Below are 25,272 nucleotides of genomic sequence, written 5' to 3' on the forward strand. Positions count from 1 at the left end.
CGCCCCGCCCCGCCGGGCCCGCCCCCGGCTCCATCTTGCCGGCGACCGGGTTGGGCTGTGACGCTGCTCCTCGGGGTCAGGTGAGGAATGGCGCCCCCCGGCCCTCGCCGCCACCCCTCCCCCTTGAACATCTCCCCCTGGCTCGCTCTAAGGCCGGCCATCCGGGAGAGGGCAGTGGCCAGCGTGTGTACCCAAGCCAGGGGCGGGGGAAGGGCCTGTGGGTCTCCCAGTGGTGGGCAACTCGGTGTGCGCGTCCTGGGACCCCGGCTCCCTGGTGGGGGCGTTCGGCTTGGGGTACATTGGGGCGGATCACCGAGGCGTCGGGCAACGGGAAGTCCTGCTCCCCGATCCTCCGTGCCCCTCGGCTGTCGGGAGGTAAGAGGGAGCAGTGACCCCTCCCGCGCAGGCAGGTGGACCGCAGGTGGACCACAGGTGGAGGGAGTAGGCCAGAGGATGGCCTTCCTGGAGCAACCTCAAGGAGGGCTGAGTAGGAAAACCAGCGAGCAGCACCGAAAGCTAAGTCCAGCTGGTGACTAGACCTCCTGGTGACACAGCAAATTTAGGGAAACGGGAAATTTGTTCTTTGCTTAGTGAATCCTAAGGACAGAATGCATAAACCTAAAATTGTACACTGGCTCAGATTTATAATTCTTGGCAACTATTCTAGGAAATAACATTACAGATTTGGTCCTTTTTCCCGAACACGAGCAAACGTGTGTTGATATGAGGCCAACCTGTGTGAACAATTCGACAGAAGATAGCTTATGTTCACCATAAAGTGACAATGAAAAGAAGTCATCCAACTGCCTTTAAACTCCTAATTTCTGCCAACTGATGGGGAGCTGATCTGTTAAAGTAATCTGTCCTAATTAGATAATAAGTGTAATGAGTTACCTCTCAAGCAGGGAAGGAGTTTCAAGTACTAGATAGGCAGGTTAGAATTTTGACCAATGCAAAATGAAGCCGCCTTTGAGTCTTCCCTGGTGGTGGCTGCCGACCCTTTCCATGCAGAAGCTAGTCACGCCTCCAGTTCTTTATCAGAGGGCCCTTGCTGATGGATTTAAATGGTCCTTCCCAGTCAGGAGGCAGGTTTTGGAAAATTGTAGTATCTGCTGTTGGCCATCTTCATTCACTCTTCCTGTTTCGTATTTGTTTCTTCTCATAAATTTGCACCAGATGCCGCCTGTGTTTCTGGGCTTCATGCCATCTCTGAGACTTGCCTAGTGAGACCCACCCCTTTTAGTAGTTGACTCACTGGGTGGAGATGATTCGGAGAACCAGGAATGATTTTTCCAGTCTTTTTTAAAAGCTCTGGTTCACTGGTATAATCTAATTATTCCTTGGGCAAAGTTGAGTAATTTGTGGAGTCACCCTCAGGTCTGTGTAAGCTTTTTACAAAAGCTTTTAAAATCTACCTTTTGAATAGATGATATATGCACAATTCCAAAAAGGCTAAAGATACTTTGACAAGTAAGTCTCCTGTTTATGCCCCAGCTCTCCTTCCTGCAGGCAGCCACTGTTTCTTGAGTATACTTTCAGGGATATTCTCTCTATATACAAGCAAATAAATGTGTATTTTTACACATTTGATTGCACATTATCTATGCAATTTTTTACCTTACTTTTTTCCCCCACTTACTTTACCAAAAGACGGTTTCACATATGAGTAGAAAGAGAGCTGCTCATTTCTAATACTTGCATAAATAACACTTCATTGTATGGCTGCCCATAATCTTTCTCACGTGTCCCTTATTAATGGACTTTGATTGTTTTTAACCTTTTTCTGTTACAAATAGTGCTGTAACGAATAGCCTTTTACATATATAGCTTTGCATTTGTGCAAGTATTTCTGTAAGTACATCCTGGAAATGGAATTGCATTCTAGTCCTTTATATAATTATTCTTCAAAATACATCGAATTCACTTTCTTAAAATTGCTTTAAGTTTATGAGAAACTGCATATGAGATACAGATACTTTTCATTTTCGTTCTGTTCTGAAACTCTTGTTGACAATAATTTCTCTAGGGCCGTTAAAGATAATATTTAATATAGCAGCTCAAGGATGTAGAAATAGGACTTTGTCATTGGAACAATTCCAGAGATTTAGAAATTTGAATTGCTTATGTAGTCTTTAGTACTGTAGCTACTTGTTGCCTTTAAAATTATTGTTAATTTCTCTCATAAGTTATTTTCAGACTTTTTCCCCTTTCTTTGGACCCTGACCTCTTTTGCCTAACTGTTCTTAGATGCTGTTGTTTCTCCTTTACTCCTTTTATCAATGGGGCTTAGAGAAGAAGAAAGCGAGAAACAATTTTACCTATTTCTTTGCATGAAGGTCTTTGGATCCCAAATGACTGTTTTAGAACTTATTTTATCAACCTTCTTATTATCTTTCTTATTAACTTATAACTTTGACTAAACATATGGCCATTCATTCTCAACTTAGCAAGTTTTTAGCTTCTGTACTGTGCTTAATGTCATAAGGGACACTGTAGTAACTTCAGTTTGTTATCTCATTTTCCTACACTATGTATTCAAAAGGAAGGGTACTTTTTTTCCTCTCCCCATCTTTTTACCAGCACCTAGGACAGTGCTTATTATATAATGGGCTTTCATAATGTTGAATTGGATTGGATTGAAGTCTTGATAAAAAAGAGATACAAATAATTTACAACCAGTTAGAGAGAAGAGCCAAAACACATAATGAAAAACTTAACAAATTAGATGGTAGGTCCAGAAATGCCAAAATACTCTGGTACCAAAATATTTACAGACCAGCAGCAACAGTATCACCTGGAAGCTTTGTTAGAAATGCAGAATCTCAGACCCCATCTCAGAATTACTGAATCAGAGTCTGTCTGCTGAACTCTTTTGAAAGAAGGTGTATTTTATGTAAAACCATATGATTGATCTATTTATCTATTTATATCTATATGCATATCTTTAAGAAATTAAAGAGGATATTTTTTATTGTTGTTACAGAATGTCATACCCAAGCTATCCTCCCACAGGCTACCCACCTTTCCCTGGATATCCTGTAAGTATTGCCATTTATGATACTAAAATAGCTCATGTCCTTGAAGCAGTGTTGTATAGGACTAGCCCATGACAGATTTTATAGTATGCTAGAGCAAGGGTCAAACTCAAATGGCCAGAGTAGAATATGTGAGTGAAGTAAAGCATTGTGGGGAAGGCCAGCAGTTGCTCGGCTTCAGCCTGATGTGGCCATGGAGGGAGGCCCACTCAGTGTTGCTAGATACTCCATTTCTTCAAGTAAACCCAAAAATCTGGATTTTATGTGAAATTGCCTGCTTAAAAATTTTGTTTTAATGTTAAATGCTGTATGAGCCAGTAAAACATGTATGTAAGCTAAATGTATCCTATGAGTCACTGGTTTTTAACCTTTGTGCTGGAAGGTTTAAAATAAATAAGAAGGGCTTGGCTCAGAGATAACAAATTGCTGTGGATTACAGGGCCCTGGATTTGTAGTTCTGAGACTTTTAGTGTTTGGAGTATGTTTTATACATGTGCTACCGTGTTCTGCCTTGTTGATGTCTATGCTATTCTGAGGACTAACCTCATTACTGAGGCCAAAGTGAGAATTGTGAATTTCAATTTTATGCTCATATGTATTTAAGGCTTCTGTCTAACTCTTTGAGACTAGAAAAAGGGGCCTATACAGATTAATGATAATGTGTGAATCCTTATTTAAAGTGAATATATAGCTCTCCTGTGTTTATCACAGGAGAGATGAGAATTATGAATATGTTCCCAGGTCTTATGTACTAATCTGAACTCTGGCAACCATTTCGGTCAATTTAGGCTAATTGCTGAAACTGACAACCCTAACATCCCAATGACTTAACAATTTAAAAACTCATTTCTTGCTTACTTCAGCCTCCTGGAATTCAGCGGTTGTGTGTGTGTTGGTGGGGTGGTGTTGTGAGGAGCTGAGAGGCTCTATTCTGTGTGATCTTGGAGGCTGTACCATTCTCTAATGCCTTATAATCCTCCAGTGGATCCTCTGCTTCCAGCTGGCAGATGAAGGAAAAGAGAGAGGAAGAGAGAGTGTAGAGGATTAGATAGGAAGTTATTAGGGGCCAGGCTGGAAGTGGTGTACATTACTTCTGTCCGCATTCATTTACCACATTCATACGGTCCTACTTACCTGTAAGGAGGTCCTGGGGAATGTAGTCTAGTTTTGTGGGCCGGGAAGAAGTGTAGTGAACATGTAACAATCTCTGCCATACTTAGACATCGTATGATTGGAACTGAGATCCAAAATGTCACACCCAATGTGTGACTCAGGTCACTTTTTTTTTTTTTCTGTTATGCCCAAGTCCAGGTATGTTGCATGAATTCCTCTCCTTAGGGTAGAGAGGTGGATCTTTCTCATATTTCTAGGTGCTAGGAAAATAAAGGAACTAATGAGCTTTATTAGTTGTTCCTGAAACTTTGGGGTTTGGAAAAAGCCTGGTTCTCTATTTACTCCCAAATGGAGAAACAGACCCCTCTTGCCTGACACAGGTAGAATTACATTTAACCAAATTCTGACAAACAAGTGTCCTGACAAACTAGTATACTGATAAGCTAGTATGAGATACCAGGATTTCTGATGGGCTTTTTAATACATGAAAGAACAAGCTAGGCCTTAACAGTTATCGATTTTTTCCTTTTTTATATGGATTGTGTTTCTTGATCACATTCATTTGAAAGTTTTTCTCATTTTTCAGCCTGCAGGTCAGGAGTCATCTTTTCCCCCTCCTGGTCAGTATCCTTACCCTAGTGGCTATCCTCCAATGGGAGGAGGGGCCTACCCCCCAGCACCAAGTAGTGGCTACCCAGGAGCTGGAGGCTACCCTGCCCCTGGAGGTTATCCAGTGCCTGGAGGCTATCCTGGTGCACCACAGCCAGGGGGAGCTCCATCCTATCCCGGAGGTGAGTCATGGGTCATGGGATTAGTGTATTCCTGCTCGTTTTGTATGAGGTCAGTTTCCCTTAGCCTACTTTCTACCTTAGACAGTAAAGACCTTGCTGGCAAGATTGAGGGATCAAGATTCTCAGAGGACATGAAAGCTGGGAGCAGTCTCCAAAATTCTGTTGTGTAGGAAATTGGAATAAATGGTAATAAAAGACCAATATATAACAGTTTGCTTGATTATCTGTAATCTTAAGAACTGATTAAGACATTTCAATTAGCATGATTGTGACCTTTAGGACACAGGTTAAAAAAACAGCAAAGCTTAGCACTTTTGTATTGCAAGTTATTTAGGCAGACAAATGAAGTAAACATTTTTATATTTATTTTTTAATGGGGAAGGAGTTGGTAAGAAGTTGAATTTAGACCAGAAGGGACTGCTGTTATAGCATTAATAATACATATTTTTTTCCAGTGGTTTTTTTTCCCCATTGTTAATAGGAGATATTTTTCTAAAGTTTTCTCTTCAATCATGAGAAATGTCATTATGTTTAATTTTTTTCTCTGGTTTCTCCAGGCCAAGGGTTTGGAGCCCCACCAGGTGGAGCAGGCTTTTCTGGCTATCCACAGCCACCCTCACAGTCTTATGGTGGTGGCCCAGCACAGGTCCCACTACCTGGTAGGTACCAGCTGTCTGGAGAAAAACAATAGCATGATATTTTGAATTTTTCAGTTGCCATTGAGAGAACTTAGTTTATGTTTGAGATTGTCATATACTAAATGCTTTTATAAATAATTTTAATTACTATATGTTTTCATGAAATGTATTCATTTGATAGAAAAGTTTAGTTAGTAAGATGGAAAGATGGACCCACTTTTTCATTTAAAGAAAAATTTATCTGTCCCAAAACCAAAAAAAACAAAACCTTCAGGACCGTCTCTATTCACTCCTGTAACACAAGTGAAACAGCTCCCAGAACTATGTCTTGTCATCCTTTCCAGATGGAATCAGAATTTAATCTGGTTCAAGTGTTTGTTCTATTTTTAAAATACTATTTTTTAAGACATTATGTAGGACATGGAATATTTTAAAAGATTCTCATGACCAAAGTTGGTTTTTGATTTAGTAAATTACAATATTTAAAAATTATCCTAGTGAATACTGTAGTGTGAATGTTCTCATGTTTCCATATTCATAATAAATCAGCACTGTTTTGAAACAAGAAATCATTTAGTCATTTGCTGTTTTTTTTTTGTTTTGTTTTGATGTGTAGGTGGTTTTCCTGGAGGACCAATGCCTTCCCAGTATCCTGGAGGACAAACTCCTTATTTTAGTCAGGTATTTTTTGCTCTTACCTCTTAAACTTAGTCTGAAGCAGGAGGGTATAGCTCAGTGGTAGAGTGTGGGCTTAGCATGCACAAAGTTCTGGGTTCAATCCCCAGTACCTCCATTAAAAAAGTAATTAAGTATATAAACCTAATTATCTCCCCCACCAAAAAAAACCCAAAACCAAATTAAACTTAGTCTGAGTAACTGGATAATGCCAAAGAAGGCCACCACTCCTTCGCTGACATTAGAGGTTTCCATGAAGCAGGGGAGGTGGTCTATACAGTCACTTAAGACTTTATTTATTGATTTTCTTTTAAAGAGACTTTTTTTTTTTAATTATCTCTCATTTTAGGGCACTTCATGTTTCTTGTTTCCTTTTAGACAGAGGTGCTGGGGATTGAACCCAGGACCTTGTGCATGCTGAGCTGTACCCTCCCCACTTAAGACTTTAATTGTTGCTTCTCATAGACTCTTTGCTCTCTTTGGTCCAGCTGCTGTAAGTAGTGTCTTCATGACTTTGCTAAGAAAAGTACGGGTCCCTTCTCGCAGGTGCCAGTACTCAGACTCTTCTTCATAGAGATTCCCTTGGGCTTTGACATTGGTTTTAGTCCTTTTTCCCCCTTCCTCGTTGGCAGTTATAATTATAAACTCAGGTGACTGGGTGATTGATATTTCTGGTGTGGTTTGTTTTCCATTTTGACCTTTGTAACTTTCCACTCTTCTTTCAGATCAGTACAGAATCCTTTCCTTCCTATCCTGTTTTCTCTCCTGTTTCTTTGGATTATAGCAGTGAAGTGAGTAAGGTTCTTCTAATGTTCACTAATCACAAATGTGTCTTCATTTGTTTCTAATTTCTGATGTATTTGTCTCTGATCACTTCCTTGAGGGCTCAACTGTATCTGTTTTATCTTTATGTCCCTATAGCGCTTGACAGGGCTTTAAACATAGCCAATTAATGTCTGTTAAATTGATTTTTCAGTAGTTTCAGAAGGCCTCCCATATGTCAAATCTTTGCCCCATCTCAGTATAGCTCATTTTAATAGTAAGTTTTATTTAATTGACTTGTTAATTCTTTTATATTCTATGCAAGTTACAGGAGCATAAGCAGTTTTCTGTTTACCTTATCTTGATTTTCTCATTTCCATACTGTCTATTCATTAAGATCTAGCATATGGAAATTTTTTTTAGGCTGGGTTGGGAAAGGGATTACAGTATTGGAAAAGAAGCACTTTAGCCATTTTCTGACTTCCTTTCCTGATTTGAGGAATTTGAGCCCCAGAGAGATTAAGAAACTTGTCCAGGGCTACACAGCTAGTAAAAGATAAAGCTGAGACTAGATCCTCACTCTTCTGCCTCCTGGGCCAGCGGTGTCTCTGTTATACAGTGTTACTTTGCTGATACAGTAAATGATATTCCTCCAAAGCACATAGTAAATTGCTTTTAGTCCTTTTTTTTATTGTTGAAGTAGATTGTTAGTCATATTATTGTTAGTCAGATTATTTTAATAATTTGTTATAAGAATTTTGATTTTATTTTAGTTTAAGCATGCATATAATTCTGGAGACATGATTTTATGACTGAATATAAAATATTTTAAAACATAAAAACATAAAACACATACATACGCAACTTGTCTTGTGTAACAGTTACCACCTGAAGAGAGAACTAAAACCAGCAAGTTAACAGCAGTAGATTTTGAAAGAGCTTTTAGATGGGTGTGGAATAGACTACCTTGTGAGGGGTGAACGCCCTGTCACTGAAAATCCCCTGGTAAAGGTTGATGATGTGTATGTGTAGGAAGATGTAAAGAAAATTTTTGTCTTGGTTGGGCTATTGGGCAGGGTGACCTCTCCTGATTAACCCAATTGTATGTCTATGGCAGTGTTCCAGCAGGAAGATTGGACTCAAATGAGTGTCAAACGGTTGGCCTTTTGGTGGCAGATAGTATGGACTTGCTATGCTGAGAAATCTCCCTAGTCAGGGAGTTTTGACCTTAAGAACATGGACCCTGATTTCTTTGAATTCTTTATAATGCCTGGGAAATCATAATATTCTTGATGAAGATTCATATCAAACTTAGACTTTGAACAAAGAATGAAACAGAACCATTTCCCCCTCCAGTTCAAAAGTGGAATAGGTTTTTTGTTTGTTATTTGTTTTTAGAAGGAAGACAATTTCAGAAAATGAGAGTCAACGAACAGTACATGCTGAGGGTTAGTTTGTCTTATTGTCTAGTTCAGTGTATTATAAACAAAGGCTTCTACCCTGCCTAGGATTTAGTGACAGTGGTTACGTCAAAGGAAACTTTTATAATTTTTTGATACATTAAGGCTGATATAAAGGCAACATGCTGAAAAAAATTTCTGCTTGAATATTTGCTACAAGAGAAGAATTTTAGTTTTTCCTTAAAAACAACTATAAAAATATTTCTTACCAGTTCTTTGCTTCCATTCCCATTCCTGGCTTAGAAACTAATAAAGAATGTTTGTTAGGGCTTACTGGTAAAAGAAAATGTTGGTGTAAGAGTATAGATGAGTGGGAGGAACCATTGACCATAAAAATGTTTGCTGAAAGGTGGTCTGGTCCCCTTCTCCCCAGTTACTTTGCTCCAACAGGTGCTGGCATATTGCTGTAGTCAATTGGTGTAAGTGTCAATGCAGTTTCAGTTGCCTAAAAAGCAATTGAATCATTTTATATTTGATTGCATCTTTAAATGATATTTTAGAGATACTGTGTAAAATAAAATATATTAAGAATTTTTAAAAATGTGGTAGGGTATCATCTTGCTTCATCCCATCTCTCTTAAGCCCTGATTTGAATATTTTAAGAAAACTAATAAATCGTTTCATAGCTTTGTTATCTTTAATTTTTTAAACTAAATTTTGAAATAATTTCAGACTTATAAAAAAGTTGCAAAAATTGTATGTAGATTTCCTGTGTACATACATTTTACCGATTCTCCAAATGTTAACTTCTTACATAAACACAAAATAGTGATCAAAAGCAGGAAATAACATTGTTATAATACTATTACCCAACCTGTAGACCTTATTCAGATTTCATTAGTTGTCCCAGTAATGTCCTTCTGGTTCAGGATCAAATCCAGGATGAAACATTGTATTTCATCCTCATGTCTCATGTCTTTCCTTTAATATGAAGTAATGAAGTAATTCTTTAGTCTTTGTTGTTCATAACCTTTACACTTTTGAAGGGTACTTACCAGTTATTTTGTAGAATATTCCTTATTATTCTTTGGGTTTGTCTCATATGTCCTCCTGATTAAATTTATGTTATGCCATTTTGGCAGGAACACCACAGAAATGATGTTGAGTCCCCAGTGCATCCTGTCAGGAGGCACTTATTGTTGACTTGTTCCATTACTGGTGGCATTTGGGTTTGATCACATGTTTAAGATGATCTCTGCCAGGTTTTCCCCTGTAATGTTCCAAACTATGCAAATATCTTGGTTCTCATCTTACTTTTACCTGCTAATTTTCGCATCAATTGATGATTCTTGTCTGAAACAATTATTACTGTGGTGTTTGTCATATGGCAATTTTAAATTTATAGATTTGTATTTTTAAAATATAATCCTTGTTTTGCTTTCTGGTTTATTTTCTTATAAAATCAGTGAAGAATATTGTAACTCTCAGAATTTCCAGTCATCAGTTTCATTTTTGTGATTTTTAAAATGTATAATAATCCAGACCCATAGAGAAAATGAAGAGATATTACCAAAATTATACTGCTTGTTTGAAACCTCACTTGGTAGCTTATGTTCTACTTCACTAAATCCATTATTGTACTCTTTAAATCAAACACTGCTACTCATCTCACACTATCCAGGGATCCATCTCTTTTTTCCCCTCCTATTCTATCAAGAAGGAAACCAAAGCATAGAAAGATTGTGACTAATTTCATAAGCTTGACTATTTTGTCTTCTGAAAGTTTGCTGTCTAGCTAGCTATTGGCAGGAGGGGGAAAGATCTTTCCTGCCTGTTCCTGAATGAGCCCTGAAAGTAAGTATCCTTGTCCTCAAACCCAAGCACTAGCTTCCTTGCCTAAGAGTGATGATTGGAGAAGTCTTAAGTTGTCTTCTTGTCAGCAGAGAATCCTGACTTGGATTTTTTAATTTTTTAAATTTGTGTTTGTTTTATTAAAGAAGTTGAACATTTTTTTTCATATTTTTTTTCCAGTTTCATTGAGACACAACTGACATATTGTATTAGTTTTAGGTGTACACCATGTTGATTTGGTATATGTATGTATTGTGAAATGATTACCACAATAACTGACTTGGATTTTATGTTCTTTGTTCTTTACCTGCTGCTTTGACTCAGGGAAATCAAGGAACAATTCAACCAGCTGCCAGCTTTGATGCCATGAGAGATGCAGAAGTTCTTCGTAAAGCAATGAAGGGTTTTGGTAAGGAAAATATATTTTGATCTTATTTATAATAAGTTCAAGTGATTGAATATAAAGTAAAAATATGCTTTATGTCATAAACCAAGTTTATATTTCAGCCTGTGTGCACATACCCCAATTTAATCTGGCACCAGTCACCTTATAAGCATCTAAGAGATGTCCTCAAGGAACACCCCACACGGACTTCATCCTTACTTAAACATGTATGGTTCTTCCAGGGACAGACGAGCAGGCAATTATAGACGTTGTAGCCAACCGTTCCAATGATCAAAGGCAGAAAATTAAAGCAGCTTTTAAGACCATGTATGGCAAGGTATGTTTTTGTTCTTTTTCTGTTTTGGCATGAGCAGGAATAGTGGTCTGTAGACCTCCCCCATTCATGTCAGGATGGATGCTGTATTTTTATTAGTACTGTTGAGTATAGAGTAGAGACAGCTAAACTTCAGAAACCCCAGGAGAGGTGTAGTCAATATTTATATCTCTTGAAAACCTTTCCAGTTCTGGATCTCATAGTCATACCCATCTACTATGTCTGGTAGGTGATAGATGTTCAGAAGAAAGTGGATTATGACCAGAGTCATGATCAGTAGCTTGATTCTCACTCTTCTCCCTGCAGTGGGATTTAAGGATTTCTTTTAAGCCCTTGCTTGTTCTTGGTCCTTGGCATCATCTCCAGTCCTCTCTCTTTCCCTCTAAACATATTCTGTATTATGCTTGTATGGAACTTCTTACCATTCCCCACACATATTCCATGGTTTGTATATGTTGCTTTCTTGTCCTAGAATACCTTTTCCTCTTTTTCTGCATGGCAAACAAATTCTCCAGGATTTGGCTTAATTAAGCTACTTTGTGAAGTTTCTCTCTCTGCTCCAGGCAGAATGTAGCTGCTTCTTTCACTAAAGTCCCACAGTACTTTGTAAAACCTCTGCTATAACTAATCTCACTGCTCACCCCGTAAAACTGAGCTTCCCTCAGGCAAACCATGTCATATTCATCACTTTGTATTTATAGCACCAAGTACAGGAACAATAGCAGATGGCCACTTAATAAATATTTCTTGAGTGGATGATCAGAGACTAAACCCATTGAGATTCAGTGGCTGAACAGTTCCACTGCTTCTTAAATAAAAGGAAAAACTGGGAGCATTGGTTTGCCATTTAGATAGGAATCCTAAACATTTCCTGACATCCTCTGGGTCCAGTTTACTTTTCTCAGAATGCAAGTAGAGGTCCATTGGCTCGTCCCACCTCATCTTTCTACTGTGCCTTTCCCTCTCTGCCCAACCCAATCCACTTCCTCAGTCTTAAGACTGATTAAGCAACACAAACTAGATTCTCTTAGGGTTCAACAGCAGACTTGCTTCTCTCACAAAAGTATTTTCTATATTATGAATTTCTTTAATTCATATATAGTCTGTGCTCTGCTGTCCTGAATTTTCTCATATATTGCTTTTGAATTAAAACTAATTCACAGCCAATTTTCCTTACCCACAGTCACCTTGTCTCTTGACTTATTATTAAAAATACTATTCCTCTAGCCTGCCATGGAATCTTCTTTGATTCCACATTCTTCTTAGTCAGTCAGTGAATATTGTTTCAGTGCCTACTGTATGCCCTGCACTGCTTTATCGTAGCAACTGGTTATTGACCACATCTTCTTGATCTAACCTGTAAAAGGGCTCTTTAAAAAATGTGCCTTGTGTCTCCTTTTTTCTTTCCACTTCCATTGTCATCACTCAAGTCCAAGCCTTTATTACTTCTTACCTAAATATTCCAGTAGCCTAAATTTAATTTATAGCCTCCTTGTCATCATAATTCATACTGCCTGTTGTTGCTGTTTCAATGCTGTTTTCTTGCATAAAAGTTTCCAGTGGCTTCTCCCAGGATGCAGAGTCAAATCCACATTCTTTAGCTTGGTATTCAGGTAGTAATCCAAGCATATGGCTACAACTCTGTTTCACTAATCTATGGAGACATTACCCTCTAACTAAATTGGTCATCTTATTGTTCCATTGAACAGGCTTTCCTCAATCTTGCCTCTACGCTAGTGATTCTTAACCTTAAGAATCATAATCTCCTTTTGAACTTAAAAACACATGTAGAATCTCTGAATATTCATCCTTGACATCAGAGGTTTTTTTTTTTTTTTAAGAAAAATTCCACAGATGATTTTAATGCATATAGTCAAGGTTGGGAACCTCTTTTTTTGTTTGTGTTCTTCCTCCTTGCCTACAATACCTTTCTCCTTTCTCTTTGCCTGCTCATTTTTACGTACTGTTCAAGATCTGGACTAAAAGCTGTCTCTGAGCTCTCTAGCCCACTTCAGCTTTTCCTGTTTCAACTTGTTTATGTGCTACTTACTCATCTGGTGCTGGAGTTCAAGCTGCCTTTTATTGTCTTTTTTTTTTAGATGTTTATCTTATCTTTCCAAATAAGAATATGATAATGATTTCTACTTCCTCATAGAACAAGATGAGGAAGTATATACTAAGTAAATACTAAGTAAATTTGTTTATCATTTTGTTAATTTGAATTATTCTGTTTCATGTACCTCCTATTTTGTACCTGGTATAGTGGAGGAACTACAGTAAATTTATTACTAGATGTTTATTGATAGAATGAATAAAATATATCTGCTTGAGTGTGATAAACTTAAGGTGTATATATTTACCTATTTCTTACTGTGTAATATTGAGAATTGAAATTAAGGTTTTCATAAAGCAAGTCAATTCCATTTTTTTCGTATTTTCCTTAAAAAATTTAAGGAACAAAATTTGGAGAGCACAAGTACTTAAGTTTGTATTTGTAACTTAACAGGATTTAATCAAAGATCTTAAATCAGAGTTAAGTGGAAATATGGAAGAACTGATCCTTGCCCTGTTCATGCCACCTACATATTATGATGCCTGGAGTTTACGGAATGCGATGAAGGTACTATATGACATTTACTGTGAATAGTTTATCCTATTCAAGTGTAAAACACTATAAATTATGGTAGTTCTGAATTTACAGTGACAGCTAAATCAATACATCATTTTATATTATCTGAAAATACAGAGTTTTTCAGATCTGGAGGCCAAAGAAATATTTGATGTAACAGTAAGATTTAATTACTTTCAGAAATTTTATTTTTCTTTGTATAATTCTCTGTTTCTTCATTTCACATAGGGAGCAGGAACTCAGGAACGTGTATTGATTGAAATTTTGTGTACAAGAACAAATCAAGAAATCCGAGAAATTGTCAGATGTTATCAGTCAGAATTTGGACGAGACCTTGAAAAGGACATTAGATCAGATACTTCAGGGCATTTTGAACGTTTACTTGTATCCATGTGCCAGGTGAGTATAGCATAAATGTTTGTGTGTTGGTGGAGGGAACATTCTTTGCTACCTTTTGCCAGTGGGCTCTTTTTATTCTTTTTAATATTTAGCCCCCTTGGGATCTTGCCATCTTGAAGCGGCACAGAATCCACTCTACAGATTTCTTTGTGGTCACTATTGAAATTTATTTCTGCAGATTTGACTTTTGAAAGGAATCAGAAATTAACCTCTTTAAGGTTGTACAAAATCAGAAATCAGTTTGAGGCTCTGTGTTGTAGATTGGAGATGAATCTGTACTTTTAAGCTTGGCATTGTACTGCCAGTTAAGTTGGACTGGCACTGCAGGTCGGCTGTGGAAGAGCTATCAGAGGAGCTGTGTGAGGAGAGCCAGAAATGCAAACAGTGTTGTAGGGCTCACAGTAATGCTGTGATTAGCACCTTCCTTATTCAGATTCCCAAGATGTGCTGGAAAAATGACAGAAAATTCTCCAAATAGGGTATTTGGAATGATACTATAAACACACTTAGAATGAGATGATGAGAGTATATTTGAGAGATGATACAAAAGACTAGCACACTGTTTCAATATCAGGAGTTATTGGCTACCCTGCTAGTGCACAAGGTTGGACAGTCTTGAGGGTTCCAGAAGTAGAGGAGAGGCTCTCCAGAGCAAAGAAGGCGGTTGCAGAAAAGACAGTGTGCCAAAGTGAGTGGGTATGGAAATGAGAAAAGAAAGCAAAAGGGTGGGAGGCCATTGAGTTTACCTACAACAGTAACAGCAGAAGAGTAGGTTAGCATGAAAAAAAAATTGGGAACAGAGATTTAATGCTAAAAATGATTATTAAGTCTTTAACGAGGTGCTGAATGTGTCTTTATGCAGGAGTCAAGGCCCAGCTCTTTTACAAAGTAAAAGTAAAGGAGCCTCTTCCAGGGAGTGGCTTCCTAGGAAAGTGGGATTGTATTGTGTGTTTGAATCCAAAGGCAATAATCTGGGGAGGTTTTTCTGAGCACCTTTTCCTGGGCTGTGTTCAGTAGCCTATTTAGAATATGCTTTTACGTATTCCTTGTGCCCAGTGCTCTTCAGAAGACAGTTTCTGATGTTCAAGGAACACCTCTCGGTTTTTTAGTTCAGACAGACACTATGACTCTAGAGCGCAGCCTTTCCTGTGTTGGGGTTTGTGTTTCTGTTTTTGAGAGAAACCAGCTACCCATCTAAGCTTTCCTCTTGTTCAGGCCCAGAGCTGCTTGTCTCCCTCTCTTCCCTCCCTCCCATCCCAGGGAAGAGTTTGGTCTATAAATCAACACAGTCTAGCAGAACCTGAGTTATTTATCACTTCTTCTAAAAGCCCCACATGTCGTTTTTACGTACACATTCATAATACTTACATAGTAAGATTACTCTTGGATGAAAGCAAGGAAGTTCCTGAAGCCTCCGTATTATATGCTCCCTCCCTGGACTTCAGTTCCCTGAGGGTGGGAGCCTTGTCTTTCTTGTGTCTCTACCATTTAGTACAGCCTGTTGGTTCTGCTCCTCTGGAGAACCCTGACTAATAGAGCCTGGTACAGAGCATGTGCTCCTTACCTTTCAATTGCATGAATGAAAACAGAGTGGAACTCAGTGTAGTGCATATTGGTCTTAAATCCCAGCTAAGGAGAGCCATACTTTCTTCATTCAAGTGGTAGTTTATATCTCTAGAAGAGAGATTTTTGTGTGTGTGTATGTGTAATTTTTTATGGAAAACTTTTGTGGTTTAATTTAGCTCTCAAAGCCCTGAAAACCTCTTATTTTAATTTAACCTCATTAAACCATGAATATATATTATAAAATCCAGAATTGGCAGAGTGATAAAGTACTTGTTACACTAGTATAGTTTCTTGGGGAGTGAAAGATATGCGTGAGAAGCGTTATGCATTAATCTTTAGTAAGTTGTCCCTTTAAATCTAAAAGTGACTATATTGGAAAATGTTTTTTAAATAAAACTTGCATCACTTTCTTCTAATTCCTGCCTTCCTCTTTTGCAGGGAAATCGTGACGAGAACCAAAATGTTAACCACCAACTGGCTCAGGAAGATGCTCAGCGTCTGTATCAAGCCGGTGAGGGGAGATTAGGGACAGATGAGTCTTGCTTTAACATGATTCTTGCCACAAGAAGCTTTCCTCAGCTGAAAGCTACCATGGAGGCTTATTCCAGGGTATGAGCTTTTCTTTTGAAGATTTGGCTTTTGTTTTGAAGTGTGAGAATATTTTAACCCCTATATTCTTTGTTTGCAGATGGCTAATCGAGATTTGTTAAGCAGTGTTGGCCGTGAGTTTTCTGGAAACGTTGAAAGTGGTTTGAAGACCATCTGTAAGATACTTTTGTGTTTTGCTTTGTTTGGTTTGTAAATGAGCGAGGCTTTGAATATTTGTCCCCATGAAGTGGTGATTATTAATATAGACTCCCTGAAATCTGCTTAGGCAGAGGCTGAGCTAATCCTGTGTTTTTATATGTGATTCCCTATGAGTGGTTGGTGGTATGATCAAATAGGGTTGTTCTGGGATTATTTAGTCTTTATTCTCTGTCTCCTTTCTTGAGGACTGTGCAAAAATAGACAATAGATTGAAGCATTTCCAGTAAGGTGACTGGGAATGCCCCAGGAGACTCTGGAGCACCACCACACAAAGGGTCATTTTGAGCCCCCCAGACACCTTTCAAGTACTCAGCCCAGTGAGACCCTTTCCCCTTTTGAAACTAAAACTCCAATTTTGGGTGTCTTAACATTCAAATGCTTAATGAAGTGAAAATTTCATTCTCAAGGAGAATATAAGACTAAAGAGAGTATTAGTAACATATTGGTAATAGCAGTTGAATGTCTGAGAAATACTACCATAGTAATTGTAGCTAACATAATAATGAACACCTGGTACATCTTTACCACCTGCAGGAGGAGACTTTAGTAAATCAGTTTTCCTAAGAGAAAACATGTCAGGTTTCTTTTTATCATTCTCAAGTCTTTGCTTGGATCTGTGTTTTCTTTTTCATTTTGGAGTCTGTCTCACATCCTTCTCTCAGCCAAATGATGTATTTAACTCTTAGAATTCAGATTTCAGCAATTATTCCTTTCAGTAAGAGATTATCAGGGCACAGTTGCCACAGGATTTTCTCACTTTACAGAGGAAAATGTTAAGACTCTGTGTGACTGATCTATGGAGAGAAAATGGGGTTTATTAGCCAGAGGGAAACTTCTAGTATTGAAGGTAGTCTGTCTGATGCAGCTAGAAAGACAGATGGATGCTGAGAAAAATCAAGAGGAGAACATCCGCACCTCACATAAGATTTCGGGGATGATTACATAGAACCCGATCGGAGGCAGCTGGAAGTGACGGGTGAAGCTGGTGGGTGGACCCCTTTTGTCCCGTCCCGGCCCCGTGTCTGAAGCGTGTCTCCCTTGCAGTGCAGTGTGCCCTGAACCGCCCTGCCTTCTTTGCTGAGAGGCTCTACTATTCAATGAAAGGTGCCGGCACAGATGACTCCACCCTGGTCAGGATTGTGGTCACTCGAAGTGAGGTGAGGCTTTTTCTCTTTGCCTGATACTACTTGATTTTGAATGTAGGGTTTTTTCCTTAGCTCTTTTTTATTTTATTTTTTTGGTGGGAGAGGTAATTAGGTCTATTTATTTATTTATTTTTAGAGGAGGTGCCAGGGCCTCGTGTATGCTAAACATGCGCCCTACCACTGGAGCTATCCCCTCCATTTTTTTTTTTGGTGTGGGGCTGGTAATTAGGTTCATTTATTCATTTTGATGGAGGTACTGGTGATTGAACCCAGGACTTTGTGCATGCTAAGCAGGCACTCTACCACTGAGCTATTACCCTCCCCTGATTTTTTTTCTTAGAAATATTAAAAAAATTTTTTTCCTCCAGCTTTATTGAGATATAATTGACATACAGCGCTGTATAAGTTTAAGGTATACAGCATCATGATTTGACTTAAATACCTCATGAGGTTATTATAATAATTTTAGTGAACATCCATCATCTCTTATAGGTACAAAATTAAAGAAATAGGAAAAAAATTGTTTTCCTTGTGATGAGAACTCTTAGGATTTACTCTTTAACAACTTTTATATATAACATACAGCAGTGTTTTATTTATCATGTTGTATGTACATTACATCCCTGGTACTTACTTATCTTACAGTTGGAAGTTTATACCTTTTGATTACTTTCCTCTGATATTCCCTCCCCCACCCACTACCTCTGGTAACCACAAATCTGATCTTTTTTTTGTATGAGTTTATTTGTTTTTGAAGTATAATTGACCTACAACGCTATGTTAGTTTCTGTCACACACATAGTGATTCAATATTTCTATACATTTCAAAATAATCCCCATGGTAAGTCTAGTTATGAGGTCATCATACAAAGATACTACGGAGTTACTGACTCTTTTCCCTACACTGTCCATTTCATACCCATGACTCACTGATTTTGCAACTGGAAGTTTGTACCTCTTCATCTCCCTGACCTACTTCCTCCCCCACCACCTCCCTCCCCTCTGGCAATTACCTGTTTGTTCTCTGTCTGTAACTCTGTTTCTGTTTGATTATGTTTGTTAATTTGTTTTGTTTTGTTTAGATTCCATGTATAAGTGAAACCATACAGTATTTGTCTTTCTCTGTCCAACTTAGAATGTTGATTTCTTAAACATTCCTCAGTTGGTTGTCAGACTGACGTTAAGAAAAAGCTCTCTCACTGCTGGTAGAGGTTGTATAAAGCGCAGTGTTCCCTTTCCTCATGCTGTGAGAGAGGCTTGCTTTAGTTAAACAGACCACTGTTCTTTAATGATCCCAATGCCAAGAGATTTTCCTACTTGAGAAGGTCTTCAGAGAACACTGGTTTATGACAAGTTGTAAGATGTTTATCTTTTGGTTTTCATTTTGCTTATGTAAAAAACTATGTGAAAGACCTATGCAAATTAATCCTATTGGACTTAAAAACGCTTGAAATTAGCATACACTGTTAATTATAAAATAATTTTAAAAATTTTATCTTTATCTTTTTCTCTAAATGTAGCCTCAAATGTTTTCCTTTCTTAGACTTTGTATATTTTTTTGTGGATGTTTTAAAAGTACTTTTAGTGATATGATGTCCATGATGTAAAAAGATCAAATCAAAATGCCTTGGGCTGCAGGGCATCACCCCTTCCCCAGCCACACTAGCCTGCTTCCTGGTGGCCTCGTAGCCCCACAACTACACCCTAGTATTTACCAGTGGACTTTTTTTTTTTTTTAATTGAAAGAAAACATATGCTACTAAATTATACTAATGAAGGTAAATCATTTTTTAAAAGACAGCCATAATACAATGTATGGGAAAAACTTCTTGTGTATTTGTTTTTAGATCTACATTTTCTAACCACTCTCACTCTCTTTTTTTAAAAATTATAATAAAATATACACAACACAAAATTACCTTTTCAATCATTTTTAAGGGTGCAGTTCAGTGACATTAAGTATATTCACATTTTTGTGCAACCATCACCACTGAAACTTTTTCACCTTGTAAAATTGAAAATCCACACTCATTAAACAATAATTCACCATTCTACTTGCTCCCCAATCCCCAGCAATCACTATTTTACTTTCTGTCCTATGTGTTTGACTACTCCAGCTACCTGACATAAGTGGAATCATACAGTATTTGTCCTTTTAATGTCTTCAGAGTTTATAAACGTGGTAACATGCGTCAGAATTTCCTCCCTTTCTAAGGTTGAGTAATATTCCATTGTATATCTACACTACCTTTTGTTTATTGATTTATCTGTCAGTGGACACTTGGATTGCGTCTACCTTTTGACTGTTGTGAATAATGCTACGAACATGGGTGTACAAATATTTGAGTCCCTGCTTTCACTTTTGTGTATATATCCAGAAGTGGAATTTGCTGTATCATACGGCAATTCCATTTTATTTTATTCTTTTGAGGAATCACCATACTACTTTCCAGCAGCTGCACCGTTTTACATTCTTACCAGCAAGGCACAACACTTGTTAATTTCTGTGTTTTTGATATTTGTCATCCTATGAAATTGCTGTTTTTGTTTGTTTTTTTCTGGTGGAGGGACGTAACTAGGTTTATTTATTTATTCTTAGAGGAGGTACTGGGGATTGAACCCAGGACCTCATGCATGCTAAGCATGTGCTCTACCACTTGAGCTATACCCTCCCCTGAAATTGGTTTTTAAATGACTAATATATTTGGAATAATAGATGAAACTAGTTCACCCTTAGCCAATATCTTTACATAGCAGTGAATCAGAAATTCATTAGGTGATGCTAGTACTGGTAATTTAATGCTAGCTATAATATGCCAGTCATTTTGTGTTTTTCCCCTCTGCTTTGATTATAATTAGGATCTCTTCACTGTTAAAACATAATTCTAATAAATTAATAAATAAGTTTTCTTTTGACAGCTTTTTTTTTCTAATGTCAAAAATATCATCTCTTGCATGCAGATTGATCTCGTACAGATAAAACAGATATTCAGTCAGATGTATCAGAAGACCCTGGGCATGATGATTTCAAGTGACACAAGTGGAGATTACCGAAAGCTTCTTCTGGCCATCGTGGGCCAGTAGGAGAAATTTTTTTTAAACAAATGAAGCTATTCAAAGCTTATCCTTCAAAGCAATGACTGACCTGCATGCAGCAACACCAGCCACCTAAACAAAAGAGCTTTTCCTAAGGACTGTGTCAGGGTATTGTGCTTGGTTTGCACATGGGGTTATTGCCTTAATTCCAGTGTTTTCTTTTTCTCTTTATATACAATCAAGTAAAGCCATATCACAATGATATAGTAATAATGCAATGTTTGTAAAGCATAATTCTCACTGCTCTTATTCTAAATAGGATACCAAATTGAATAAAATCACAACAGTCTCTAATTCTGTGCAATCATATTGAATAAAAAAGTTCAATATTGAATAAATTTGAATAGATAATACTGAGTTAAAAAGAAAACCTCTGCCTTCCACTGGACAGTTATAGTTGGTTGTATGTCAAAACTGTATTACTCTTTTAAAAAATTCAGCTCTTTTGACCTAGAAGAGTAATTTGCATCTTATTTTACATAAATTGGTATTCTATTTCATAAATACTAAATTTCCCACACAGAAAATAGATTAGTATTGCCTGTAGCAACTTTTCAAAAAAAGAATTATATGTTTACATGCATAAAATACATAGCCTACTTTTATGTCTCCTAAAGCTCACTACAGATTTTTATTGACCCTTGATTTAAAAAAAAATTTATAAAAGACTTTAATTTCAGTTGCAATTTAATCATGATTGAAGAAAGTGAAGCTTGACACATAAAATGTGCTCAATTAATGAATGAATGAGGCTTAAAGTATTTCCCTGGGAGATTGAACACTAGCTCTTTGGAGAAGTATTTTGGGAGCTCAGTGGTACAGCAGAGTGATTTCAAACCTGGTTTTATTCCTAGTACTGAGCAATTACTTAAGTATGTTGAGCATTACAATAGGTAGTCAGGGAAAATACAAAGGAAGAAGGTTTGTAATCTAGTGAGGGTTCTAAACAAAACTTAGGATATAAGGAAGTTGTAAATGTTGGGTTATAAATTCTGCTGAGGATAATAACCGTATCTGTTCTTAGTGTTGAGCTCTCTGGCACAAAGCAGGTGTTTACTATAGATCTGGTGAATGACTGTACTAAATAAAAATTGAGGAGAAGAATTGTAAGTATCAATTATAATATGAACATTTGTTTTGTTTAAGTACCAAGGTATATATATACAAGATGGTATAAAATACAGCCTTACTCTTACAGAGGCAGACCTATGTACAATACTGAGGCAAAAGCAAGATACATAGGTAGAAGGATAATGGGCTAAGGTAGATGTAATTTTAAAAAGTTTCATTGAAAAAGTTCAGTTTTGATAAAGGTTTTGAGTAAGTAACAATGAAGGGATGTAAAGTAAAAAAAAAAAAATCTAGTGATTGGGAGGTACCAAATGTAAAGCTGAGAGAGGTTTAAGTTATTAAGGAAAGAAAAGATAGGAGCAATGTATTTTTAAGCTTTTTAAAAACTGAGATATAATTCATATATCATAAAATTCAGTGGTTTTTAGAATATTCATATATTTGTGCAACAATCACCACAATCAATTTTTGAACATTTTCATCACCCCAAAAGAAAACTTATACACATTATCAGTAACTTCTTTTCCCTCCTTCCCAGCCCCTGGCAATCACTAATCCACTTTGTGTCCAAATGGATTTGCCTACTTGGGGCTTTTCATATGAATGGAGTCATACAATGTGTGGCCCTTTGTCTGGCTTCTATCAATTAGCATTCATTGTTTGGATGGACATGTGGGTTGTTTCCCCCTTTTTATTTATGAATAATGCTGCTACGAACATTCATGTACAAGTTTTTGTGTAGACACGTTTACAGTTCTCTCGGCTATAGTACTAGGAGTGGAATTGCTGGTACATACAGTATCTTTATGTTTACCTTTTTGAGGATGTGCCAAACTCTCTTCCAAAGCAGATGTACCATTTTACAACCCTACCAGCAATGAATGAGTCTTCTATCCTACTGAGTGTGAAGTGGTATCTCATTGTGGTTTTGATTTGCATTTCCCTAATGACTAATGAGCATATCTTGAGCTCATTGGCCAGTTGCATATCTTCTTTGGAAAAATGTCTATTCAAATACCCATTTTTAAATGAGCTATTCATCTTTTTATTGTTGAGTTGTAAGGGTTATTTATATATTCTGGTTAGAAGACCCTTATCGGATGTGATTTTGTTTTGTATTCTTTTACGGAATGGTAAGTCAGGTTTGGCCACAAGAGAAGACACAGGAGAGGCTCTGGAAAGTAATTATGCTCAAACATCTTAGAGACAGAAGGCACTGCACACATAGGGCCAAATGGGAAAGGCACCAGGGTGGTCAGGAGGCTGGGGGGCCATGCCTATATTGGTGTTTCTGAGTGAAAGGCAGTGCGGGTCAGGGTAAACAGTTTAGGATTGGCTAGTTGGAGTAATTTTGGTGGGCTTTGGACTATATGGGTGGTCTCCAGTTGCCTGGTTCCTAGCCCTGGGATTACTAAGGCAGAAGAATATTTTCCTCCTGGGGTTCAGGGCCAGATACAGGAGGTATGGCTCTGGATTGGTTAGCTGGCATATCAAAACATGCTCTTAGCTTGGTCCTTTGCTATCTCTAAGAACTGGCTACCTGGGGAGGGGCAGTCTCTCCCTAGCCAGAAGGGTTTTTAAGATGTAAAAACAACACAATGTGCAGAAAATTATATATACACACACACAATACACATTTAGAAATATTTTCTCCCATTCTGTGGGTTGTCTTTTTACTTTCTTGATGGTGTCTTTTGATGCACAAAACTTAAATTTGATGAAGTCCAATTCTCTTTCTTTTTCCTTTGGTTGCTTGTGCTTTTGGTATCATGTCTACGAAACCACTGTCTAATGCAAGCTCGTGCCAATTTACCTCTATATTTTCTTCTAAGATTTTTAGAGTTTTAGTTCTGAAATTTTGGTCTTTAACATTTTTAGTTAATATTCTTATATGATGTGAGATAGGTGTCCGGCTTCTTTCTTTTGCATTTGGATATCCAGTTGACCCAGCATCATTTGTTGAAAAGACTATTCTCTTGCCATTGAATTGTCTTGACACTCTTGTCAAAAATCACCTGACCATGAATATAAAGTTTGGTCCAAGGACAGAGGGAATGAAAAGTGCACAACGAACTGAGGAGCTATCTTAAAACCAAAAAATAAGGCAGGTAGTTCCATACAATCAATGGAGCAGTTTATTATTGGGTAACTTACATACAGGGTGGAATCGGGTGGACAGCAGCCCCTCTGCAGTAGAGCAATTCTCCACACTGTCAAGGGGCCACTGAGACAACTTTATGTCAAACTAGGGCATGAGGGTACATATTCAGAGACAGGGCGTGCATTCCTAAGTCAAGACTGCATCTAATTTATGAGTAACTAGTCTTGTGGGCACCAGGATAACATCAGCGAAGGTCTTACCATAGTTTGAAGACTCACACAGCATATAGGCCACCTGGAACTAATGAACATTAAACAGTATCTATTAGCTACAAAGCTCTTGACAATAGAGAAGAGATTTACCACACAGTACAGTCCCAGGTAGGGTCAGTGGAAGGACAGGAGAAACTGAACAGGCCCAAAATGGCGTTAGTTATGCTAACTGTGAAACAAATTCTACACCATTCTCTATTCTATTAATCTATATGTCTATCCTTATGCTTTGATTACTTGGTAACTATAGCTTTATAATAAGTTAGAAATTGGGAAATTTGAATCCTTCAACTATAGCCTTTCTCAAGAATGTGTTGGCTATTTTGGGTCCCATGCATTTCTATATGAATGCAAAAAAAAAAAAGCCATGTTGATAGTGATTGCTTTGACTCTGTAGATCAATTTGAGTATAAGCAATACATTTGATTATATTATTGGATATTGTCAGAAATAAATGGGGAATAGAAACAGATTGGCTAATTAGGAACAAGTCTTTCAGAGTAATGAGAAAGGAGTTGTTGAAATAGTGCGCCATTTAGTGGAGGTCTCTGAAACCCAGACTAAGGAGTTGGAATTTTTTAGAGCTTTTATACCTTTTTTTGCCTCCATAGTTCATTCATTTTGACTGCTTTGTAATAACGCTATTTTGTGAATATGTATCAGCATATTCATCCACTCTTCGGTTGGGTTGTTTCCAGGTTTTTGCTACTGTATTTTGCCATTCCAACTCTAATGTAGAATTTCAAATGTATTAAATTTTTGCATCACTTCAAGTCTGTTTATTGTATAAATATTAGCACTATGGTTTTAGCATTATTAGCACTATTAGCAGTACGGTTTTGCATTTTCATCAACAATATGAGAGAGCCAGTCTCCCTTTAAAAATACTGTCTTATCTGCATTTTTTACGGATAAAGATTTAAATGCCCGTTTTCAAAACCGTTTAATACAGGCCTTTATTTTATCTTTTAATACGTTTCCTTTTGGTTTCTCTCCTCCTGTTTATGGAGGGATACTGAAAGAAAGGGGTCGAGAAAGCAAAATCAAAAAGTGGAAAACGTACTTAGCCAAAACTTTCGCCAAGGTAAAAGGACATCTGCAGAAACACCAGAGACCCCAGGTACGGACGGGCGCTGCGGCTCAGGCTCACAATTTCCAGAGCGCACGCGCAGAAGCTCACCTCGCGCCCCTTTCTTGGTTCC

At 37.6% G+C, this 25,272-nt stretch overlaps 1 protein-coding gene across 1 annotated transcript; it reads left to right on the forward strand.

Moving 5' to 3' along the window:
- On the forward strand, window positions 1–24,835 carry ANXA7 (annexin A7). Its single transcript, XM_015251804.3, has 13 exons — window positions 1–80; window positions 2,984–3,038; window positions 4,735–4,939; window positions 5,497–5,598; window positions 6,194–6,258; window positions 10,590–10,674; window positions 10,893–10,987; window positions 13,491–13,604; window positions 13,842–14,012; window positions 16,017–16,187; window positions 16,267–16,342; window positions 17,430–17,542; window positions 20,492–24,835. Exons 2-13 carry the CDS (start codon window positions 2,985–2,987, stop codon window positions 20,612–20,614), a joined length of 1,374 nt encoding a protein of 457 aa, XP_015107290.1. The 5' UTR covers window positions 1–80; window position 2,984; the 3' UTR covers window positions 20,615–24,835.
- The last annotated feature ends 437 nt before the right edge of the window (window positions 24,836–25,272 follow it).

The sequence above is a fragment of the Vicugna pacos genome, chromosome 11, assembly GCF_048564905.1.
Source record: "Vicugna pacos chromosome 11, VicPac4, whole genome shotgun sequence".
In the NCBI taxonomy this organism is placed as follows: domain Eukaryota; kingdom Metazoa; phylum Chordata; class Mammalia; order Artiodactyla; family Camelidae; genus Vicugna; species Vicugna pacos.

What these genes read in the sequence shown, in the direction of transcription:
- ANXA7 (XM_015251804.3), top strand. Translation starts at nt 2,985, where the DNA reads ATGTCATACCCAAGCTATCCTCCCACAGGCTACCCACCTTTCCCTGGA. An exon ending in AGCTCCATCCTATCCCGGAG is followed by an intron (nt 4,940 to 5,496) that starts GTGAGTCATGGG and finishes TGGTTTCTCCAG; the next exon opens with GCCAAGGGTTTGGAGCCCCA. An exon ending in AAACTCCTTATTTTAGTCAG is followed by an intron (nt 6,259 to 10,589) that starts GTATTTTTTGCT and finishes GCTTTGACTCAG; the next exon opens with GGAAATCAAGGAACAATTCA.